Source organism: Papilio polytes, unplaced genomic scaffold (genome assembly GCF_000836215.1).
Source record: "Papilio polytes unplaced genomic scaffold, Ppol_1.0 DF821845.1, whole genome shotgun sequence".
Classification (NCBI taxonomy): Eukaryota; Metazoa; Arthropoda; class Insecta; order Lepidoptera; family Papilionidae; genus Papilio; species Papilio polytes.
In genome coordinates, this window is record NW_013527359.1 from 4704302 (window position 1) to 4714823 (window position 10522).

The following is a 10522-nucleotide window of genomic DNA, read 5'->3' on the forward strand; positions in this document are numbered from 1 at the left end:
TTGCACATTACAATAACAATTCAATATAGTAAGCGATCACATGCCACCGGAACCGGCCCGCTGCCGCACTCAATAGAATCATGTTTTGATTCTACTCTTGTAGTTAGGTCATAATCTCATTTAGAGTCACTATGTAGCGTATTAAAGAGTAATAAGTTTTTTAAACTCCAGTGTTTAGGAAACCAAGTTGATCGGCCAATTTAAAAGTTAGTTTAAGTAGTATGGTACATGTGTATTACAAATTTTCATTAAGCAATACCTTCCTCGCTTTTCCATCTTTTCTCTAACATGGGGTGACTTCTCGATCTTTCGTCTAACATGGGGTGACACGACATTAAAAAGTTAATTTTATAAAAATATTCCATAGTAGATTACTTAAGAAAACCAGGTGACAGAGCTGACCTAAGGACCTGGGCATTTTTTTTTAAATTGTAATTTTAACAAAAAAAAACTTTTAGCAATTTAAATCACGATATTTACAAAATGGTAATAGTTTTTCATATTCTGAATTCCATTACGTTTAAATGATATTTATTTTTTTTTAACAAAAATAATTACATATTAAAATAATAAGATTTTATCAAAATTTAACAAGGGTTTTAGATTACATAGTTTATCCGACACGACCTTCATGGCATTGCACAACTTATGCAGTGTTTTTTATCTGATATGATAGTTGAAATTAAATATTTTACTATTTTACCTCTCTTATGTTAAAAGGATTATATAATTAATGTAAATAATAAAAAACTAAATAAATAAAACTTCAGCTACGCTTTAGCAATATTATCGCACAAAAAGTTTTATTGTTTGCTAAATTCTTGCAAAAACGCAGACATTATAAACAAAGAACTAAATAATTAACAGAATTATGAAAATGTTTTAATTCAATTAGTATATTATTATAGTAAAAGAGCGTCTGTGGCTCAGTGGTTTAATTGACTTATAATCTACAGGTCTTGGGTTCGAATCCCGCCATGTACCAATGTGATTTTCGATTTTTTGAATTTTCATATGTACATAATTTACCCGACGTTCTTACGGTGAAGGAAAACATCGTGATGCAACCTGCACATATCGGCGAAGAAAGTCAAAGATATGTGTGAAGTCAACCAACCCGCACTGGGCCAGCGTGGTTGACTATGGCCTAGTCACCCCTTGCTAGGGTAGGCTCCTAGCCCTCGGTAGTGAGCTGGTGGTGATGATGATGAGTACATTATTAAACGCCAACTGAAAAAAAGAGAGAATGACAATAAAAGAAATATTCATAAGAGAAACAAACATGTAAAAAAATTGGTTCAATGCATGTGTTAAAAAAATGCTATCACTTTTATGTATAATACAAAAATGTAAGGTAAGTACTTAATACTAATCTTCAATAAATAACTAAAATCTTATTCGGTTTATAACCTCATTTCTTAATTAAAACTTCGAATGAAATCGATTTGGTTTTATGCGTATCCAGCAACAACCAATAATTGTATGGATGATTAAAATAAATTAAATACTCCTTTAGATTTCTTTAGATACTTCCTATAGATTAGATTTAATTTCATAATAATTAAAGATAAATCACGGGTATTACTAAACATTTCGTTATTTCTATTAATAAAGGATTCGCTGTAACTATTCTTGCTATTTTTAATGCATTGTGACTGCTTTTAGTTCTATAATTCAATCTAACAGTAAATTCTTTGTATCCACACATCTGAACCATTTCCAATTTGCCCTGATCGGAATGTTTACGTATCTTCAAAATATATACTCGTACAGAGGGAAAACCATTTAAGTGGTTTTTTATCTAATTTATTTGATTACAAAAGTTGTAACATCAGCAGAACTAAGGTCACGCAGGTATTAGAATAAAGTTGAACATGCAGTCACAAAAAGTGAAAACCAAAACTAAAATAAATTAATAATTTCGCTTGCGGCGTCTACATCAAGAATGTTTGTGTCTAGACTTGCGGCAGAATTACAAAACGACCACGTATAATGTTACTCTGATATTCAGCCGGTGAAGCGGAAAAAGTCGCTTCGAAAGCTCTTGGAGTGAAGTTAATAGTGTTAATGAGGCTGAGATGAGCAGGAGACGTCACCGCACTGAAGACGCTGGCGCCGCACCGCTCCACACGTCTTCATATAAACGTGCGGTCGACGCGCGCGCCGGTCAGTGGCAAAAGGTGAGCGTTCCGTCCGCGTCGTCCCTGCAAGGCGCTGTGTTGTGCGCGTGCGCATCCCGCCCCGGCGTCAGCGACGCGACCTATAATATTATAAATTTTTTCGAAAAGATGATGCATCTCGCACTGCATTGAGTTTTCGTGTTTGGAGCGATTGACTCTCGGGCTCGAGAACTGTTTACAAATTATTTTCGTTTTCTTTGTTCGCTCATAACAAAGCATTGAAAAATAACCAAAATGGTCAGTGGAAACAAGGATCCAAGCGACCCTAAAAAAATACCACCAAAAAATCGTGAAAAGAAAAGCAATAACTACAAGCGAGCGAACCCGGTGTCGAAAGCATGGTTCGTGTGGATGATGCCGACGTTCTGGCGCGGCTACAAACGGGACCTCTACGACTCCGACCTCACTAATCCCAAAGACGGTCATCTCTCCAACAAACTGGGCGATCGTTTGGAAAAGTAAGTGTTATTTGTTTTTCTTTTTATTATTTGTGTCATTAAATTTTCTTTTTAAAAAAAAACTTAAGCCCGTAAATAAAAACTAATAAAAAACCTTCACATGGAAACTTAAAAAATACTTTGTATGAATACCATGTTCTTTTATGAATAGGATAGCTGGTTTAACTTCTTGAATGGAATCCACTTTTCCATTGTCAAATAACATTAAAAAAAATTGCTTAACCTAACACAAAAAACATAAATTTTAGTGTTTTTAATGATATAAAAATTTGAAAATAATACGTTTACAATACAGATATGCAATACAAATAAACTTATACATGGATGGTCACAGGTTCTTTGAATTGTTTTGAGAAGTTATTTAAACGTAACGTTTAGTACAAATAAACGAATTAACATGTATACGTATGGTATCGTTCAACCAGCTTGCGTCCTTCTAAACAAAGAATGGATGGAATTCTTAGAGCGGGCATACACCTTTAACTAAAGTATCGGACAACTGTTGCGCGAATGTTGATAATTTCGCAGCCAATTCAACTGTTTAGTTGCACAACTAAAAAACTATAAGCTCATAGGAATTAAAGCAAGACTAAACAGTCGTGCGATAGTTAAGTTTCAGTTGTGTGCACATTCTTAACTTCTATGTATTTAGTTTTTTTACTTTAAATGTTACCAACGTTACAAAGAAACGTTTTTTATTCATTATGACTAAAGAAGACAATTCTTGTTGTTACAAATCACTAAATACGTTTATTTCATTTCCTTTTTACAAGAACAGGAAGCTCGTAAATCCTTTATTGTCTGTGGTGATTAACATATACGTGTTTGAAACGATTAACTCTCACACTTAGAAAGATTACATTCCAATTTTATTTGTATTTTTGTCGACCTTACTCAAATAGCGAAGAAAATATTTAAGTTACACTCCTCATATATTTTTAATTTTTTATTTTTACAAATAATATATTTTACATGATTTTTTATATATAAATAATATATTATATAAAAAAATATAACTCTACCGGCTGCAGAATCCGACGACTCAATCAACCAGTCGTCAGGGCTACAGAGGTAAGAACCTCCTCACTATGGGTGCGGTTTCCAAAATAACCGTCTTATATTATATAGTTACGTTATATTATTGTTAAATTAATTTATACGTACATTTTAAATCTAGGTATATTTTATTATAGATTTCTTTTCTATTCCGTTAAAGTACAAATGTTCGCATTTTATTATTATCTTATGGTATTTAACCTTACAGTCGTACATTTTAACAAAAAACAGCGTTAATTTATATTTCACGTAAGTAATGTTTACTATAAACTGTTTCATTTGGCTGCCTTGTAACATTACGAGTAGTAAACATTTTATTATCACATGATATACCTATGTTTCTTTTTTAACGTCTTACAGATTAACTACAACTGTTACAATTGAATGCAAGAGAAACATTTTTTTTAAACGATAGTAATTTGTTAAAATATATACTGAATACCCGAAACAAAGACTTCAAGAAATAACAGTGGGCTTCCATTACCTAAAAACCTGTACGAGATCATTGTATCATTCTCATATTTTTATTCCCTTCAATAAAATAGTTGTAAATGTCTTTAAGCACTGGAAACCGACGGTAATTGATGATATAATAACACTAGCATTTACTTACGACTTCATAAGCACGGAATTTAAATCTATTACTATATCACCCCAAGTTGTTCAGTAATAATGTAGTATTATAACAGTGAAAGGCTTTTTTAAATCTGCGCATTATTTTTAAATTCATTTATTACATACAGAAATACAAATCGTTCTTCCTTATTTATAGTTATTTGTAGTATCAGTATAGATAAATAGCTAAAGATCTTACTACAGACTGACAGACGGACATTTTCATTGATTAAAATGGGAATAAAGAAATGATAAAATAGGTACATCGGCTCAGTAACAGCCGTATAAAACATAATGTTATGAAAATTAGATAGTGGACAATCGATTGTTTGACTACTAAATCCGTTTAAACGAGACAACAGTACTAATGTCCGGTTTCCCAGCTACGTTTAACTGATTGTTAGTTTTAGGTTTGATAACTTCAAGAAATGCGTTTCCAAGCTACGTAAATTGAGTTTTACGTCATTAAAATATAGCTTAATCTAACACTAATGAATCACTAGGTAATCTATATTAATATTACAAAGAGAAAAGAGTTGTATTTTTGGAATTCTGTATGAATTCGATTCACGTAAAAACTACTTGGCCGATTTTGAAAATTCTTTCACCATTAGAAAGGTAGTTTGTCTGTGAGTAACATAGGCTATATTTATTATTATTTTAATTTAACGCCGACAAAGTCGCGAGCAATAGCCAGTGATAATATAAACGTAAACTTCAGAAACCCAGCGTAGGTATTAATATTTTCGTACGGTAAAATAAACTCATATATGCATCTTATATCTATACAAAATCATGTTGAATAAAATTATTGTATCTAAAAAAATTTTAGCCATCATTATTTTTTATTTTACGGTGGTTAAATAAACGTAATACAATTAGAAAAAGAATAAATGTAATTCCATGATACATTTAAGATAAATACGTATATACATATGTATACTTATATATTACTACTTTCGCCCACGACTACATCCGCGTGGACTTAAAAAAACAAAGTTAATAGCTTATGTGTTCAAACTATCATCTACATCTATCCTAAATTTCATCGAAATCCGTTCATCCGTTTAGGCTACAAACTCTAACAAACATCCATCTATCCGTCTAATCTTTCGCATTTATAATATTAGAATGAAGAATGATTTAAGATACTTTAACGTCGCACTATCCTTAAATTCTTTAGAGATGTAAATCCATAAGGGTATACAGCCATCGGCTTCTATAAATATATTCCGTTTTCATTTACATTGTAACAAAATATGATTAAATGTTCAATATATCATACCGTACACATATAGAGTATGTATTTAACATACAATATCCATTAAATTAATTTTAAATGGTATTACTAAGAATTGTGACTTTATTAAATCTAGATTACTAGACAACAGGTAAAGATATTCCGATATAGCTATAAGGAATTCAAAGTGGCGACATTGAATAATTAGTTGTTATCATTGAATCCTGCAGTCATGACGTTAAATGCACACGTCAATGGAAACTTGGCTTTATTTAAAACTAGCTTACGCCCGCGATTCCGTCCACGTGGTATTAGAAAAATTAGCCTATGTGTCCTTCCAAACTATCCTCTACATCTATGCCAAATTTCGACTAGATCCATCCAACTATTTAGACTACAGACTCTAACATACATCCATTTTAATAATTCTGTACATTATTTAATAACATTTTATTTAATTATTGTAATATTTCTAGTTTCCTAGGGTATATCGTGTTACAAGATTATCCATGAGATTTGGATGTGATAACACAAACCTAAGCAAGCTGTAAGAAATTCATTTTTTTACAACACTATACCTCGCCTAAGACTTCATAAAAAAATGAGAAAATAGTTACATTTTTTTTTAGCGCCAAAGTGACAAAAATCAAATATGCATTAAATGTCACTGTCCATTTATAAACGTGAGTGGATACGACGTTTTTAAAAAGATTATTTTTAAATATCTATGGTTACTTATAAACCAGTAACCGCGATGGGATAAAGAAAAAAGTATAACGAATTCCTTTCTCCCAGTCTATTTATAAACTGGCAACGATTACATTACCCGTGGCGGGGTGCGTTTACCTTAAGGATGCACGTTTTTATAACATAAAACATTATAATGTTAGGTGCACACTTTATATAGCTCCCTCATTATCCGGGAACAGGTCTGCGATCGCTTTTTCCCGCAGGCTCTATATGGTTGGATTAATTTTAGCAACAACTACACTGTTTTTATTTTACTATTGTATTCGTTGCCTAAGTCTAACCAGCTACAAATAGATTTTGTATTTTTTTCGATTTAAAACTTTTTATTAATTTAAAAATTATATAAGCTTTGTATTTATTTATTATAAATGTTCACTAGAAAAGTTAAATTTAATGCATCTGTTATCGTAATAATTATTAAGAAACGTAACTTATATATCAACTCAAAGAAAACTTTCGTCAACAATACTAAAATTGCGGTTAGAAGTTCGATCAGTTTTTTTCACACATTGTTACAATAGTAATGATAAAGTAAAATAAATGACACCACCGCTTGTCCTTACGCTGTATTCTGGGAAGTACGGAAAACATCCTTTTAGGTACGTACAAATTAGTTTCAATAACGTACATGCGTCACAATAAAAAGGTAATGTGTATTTGAAATTCTCTGAAACGCTTAATCGTTTGTAACTCGAAGAAAAATACGACGATAATATTTAGAAGACAACAATGGTCAAAAGAATTTAATCCGTGAAAATTACTATTAGAGCTTTTCTAAATATTATAAGTAAAACTAGAATATAATTTGTGTGAAATTTATTAAGTAAAAAGAGTTATCTGTTTGTTAAACGTGAACTTCATTGTTGATTAAGTCGATTTCCTGTTCTATTTAGTGCATTTGGGGTAATTGTATTTAAGGTTGCGACTGGGCCACGCCGACACTCGCATGTCAGACTTCGATTACTATCTCGTACGACAGGAACCGGACCGTCATTAACCAATTCCAGATGGTACTTTGGACCCGTTTGAATAAACGCATCTTAAATATGTAAAAAAAAACAGGTTCTTCGATATTTTCTAAGTCAACTATCAACTTCCACTAATCGGTTATGCATTTTTGGCGATAAGTGGTTAAGTACATGGTGAGAATTACGGAACAATTTAAATAAAAAGCATCCAAGGGGAAGTATCAAACTTTTAAATATTACAATAGATGTATGTTTTTTTTTTAATATTGTAGATGCTTTGCTTATTAACACGTATATTTCTGGTGAATATTAGTGATTTTGTGATCGTATTAACCATCGGCGAAAACTGGTCGTTACTAGGTTTCTAAAATTTAACAACAAAAATGTCTAAACAAAATATGACAACGTAAAACCGTGCACTAAACAAGGTGAAGTATTAACAAAGTCCTAGTTTGTTGACGCACTGCGTACGCCCACTTGGGTTACGCGAAATTGTAGTCACATGCTCGTATACCCAATTTGCCGTAATGAAATGAAGCTGTAATCACATTTAAACATTTCTTTCTATACCACTGTACAAACAGTTTTTTGCTTTTAAAATGGAAATATTTAAATCAAAAATAATATTCTTAAACAAAACATGCCAGCCAGCATTGCAAGTTGGTTTCAAATATGAGTTCTAATTGAAAGGGATTTCCCAGAAGTATACCACATACGTTTCAACGTTGGGTAAACATTGTCCAATGTTAATTAGAATAAATCAACTTTTACAAGCTCCGTAATAACGTCTACTGGATATTTTTTTTTCCTTCCATGCAAAGAATTTGTTATGATTACTTTTTTGTGATTGTTGCCGCTTTGATATTACATTATACCATGACTTGCATTTAATTTAAATATATTACATTAATAATTAAATACATTACATATTTCCTAATTATAATTAAATTTATCTAAAATAGCAAACAGAAGCTCGTGACAATAACAATCGTGTCTGATTTGAGAAATGCACTCATACAATAAAGATTGTATTAAAACCAGGGTGTAAAATTTAAAAAGGTTGAGAAAACGTTAAAGGTTAGTAACGGCCATTACCTATCAACAATTGCGGAAACAAAAACAAGGAGTTGTCATTCTATAAAACTTTAATAAAAAACATATTTTATGTTATCGCTTTTGTCTCTACATATTACAAAGTGTACTGGAATGATCGTGTGCGACAGCCCTAATCGGTCTAAATGATTCGTCAAATATGTGTTTACTGAGTTGTACAGTGCATTTGCCGTTATGTCAGCCGAGAAGACGGCCGCCAACGCGCGCCGTCTTTAAGCCCGACGGCCAACAGCCGACCATCGTCGGGTCGAAGTGACAACGGTCAGTTCGCGGGAGGCGAACAATACACAAAGGCCTAGAATCTGTGAGAATGGGATGTATTAATCAAGGAGACTCACGACTTGTAAACGTATATCTTATGTACACAACATAATTTTCAAAGCTTAGTCACCACGTGCAGTACGGAACGTATACGACGTGAACTCGTGGTTGCCAGTAATTATATTAAATACCAAAGGCCAAGTACGTTGCGGCTGATCAAGTTCGTAACAGAAATATTATATATACACTTGAATCAAAGTTAAAATGGTTAAAACGTTTAAAAATATATTTAAACGTAACTGCGCTTTATCAGGAAAAATAATATCGTTGCCTGTTTCGAAACATCTAATACGATCGAGTGGTGTATTTTAAATGAATAAGAATGTATTTTCGATACATTTGAGGTAATAATGACATAAAAAGCCTCGAATTAAACCATTAATTATTTCAATAGACTAATTCAACGAGTTCTTTATCCTGGTCCAAGGCAACTTGTCAATGGAATTTCATCATTTAATCTAAGTAGTTGCAAACAATGCTAGCAGAAATGCCGCAATATCGCGTGACGCGCTGCCACGCAAAAGACGGCTCAATATTGTCGCCATTGCTTTTAAAATATCCTTATTACCTTACAATAACTGTATTTCATATGTATTTAAAGCCTACTACACACGTTCAGTTTTAACTGCACATAGTCGAACTGTACATTTGAACTGGACGTGTATAGGCAAAACTTAGAACAATTCGACTGTTAAGTTAACTTTTGTCTTTTACAAACTCGTATAAAAACTTATACATACTCGTAAAGCTAAAAGTCACATCAAAGTAGCTTTCGTATAAGATTGAACAAACACTCCCCAAGTTAATTGAATATCTATCTTGTGATTGTAAACCGTACATTTGACTTCTAAACTTTATGCCTAAACTTTATTTCTAAACTTTATGTCTATGCCATGTAAGCATATTAAAATCCGGACCGAAAATAGTATGCTTATCATTCGCAAGTTACGGAAAAATTGTAATATTGTGCTTTGAAACCTTGGCAAATATTTAGACATTCGCCTAACATTGGTTGCGGATATCAAATTATAGTGCTCGATGCACAAAGGTCACGTTTGCACATACTTGTAGGTAAACTTAAGGCTATTGCTTTTACTTTTTAAAATACGGTCAAAAGATGACCTACGATGATTCCTATGGCCTTATGAGATGAAACCCATTTAATGGTACAAAAGTTGGAAGAAATTAGACATTAAAATTGAACATTATTTTATATTATCCTGCATCTATGAAATAGTAGACTATGTTTGTATTTTATTAAAACATTTTAACTGTCTCCCACAGATAATAGAATACTCTACCCATAAATAAATCTGAGCATCCCTCTAGGGATGTACTTAACTAATATTCATTATTCACATCTCGTGATTCAAGTTTATTCCGTGCATATAAATCTCAGCTCGACGCGGCAGATGCCATTGCAATTTTATATTTTTAAACGTTATAGCACTGGCGACATAAATATTTTTATAAACGTCCTTTCTTTACCATTAATATGTACTAATTATAAAATTGATGCAGGCTAATCTTTCATTATTTATAACTAGCTTTCGCGTGCGACTTCGTCCGCGTGATGTTATTAAAAAAAAGTAAATAGCCTATGTGTTCTCAAGACTATACATTTATGCCAAATTTCGTCTAGATCCATTTAGCCGTTTAGGCTACAAACTCTAACAAACATCCATCCATCTAATCTTTCGCATTTATAATATTAGTATGATTTTGAACAGAATAAAGACTAGGTAGGATCGTAATAAGCACCGGTACACGTGTTTATAACCATAAACAGTTGGACTTATTTGCTTTTTTTTTTTTTTTTTT

At 32.2% G+C, this 10522-nt stretch overlaps 1 protein-coding gene across 1 annotated transcript in view; it reads left to right on the forward strand.

Moving 5' to 3' along the window:
* Window positions 1–2155: 2155 nt before the first annotated feature.
* The window catches only part of LOC106107983 (probable multidrug resistance-associated protein lethal(2)03659), a 33434-nt gene continuing 25067 nt past the window's right edge, over window positions 2156–10522 (forward strand). The window contains exon 1 of the mRNA XM_013289027.1: window positions 2156–2638. Within this exon, the coding sequence (XP_013144481.1) occupies window positions 2415–2638 (224 nt within the window). The 5' untranslated portion in view covers window positions 2156–2414. The remainder of the gene's footprint in view (window positions 2639–10522) is intronic.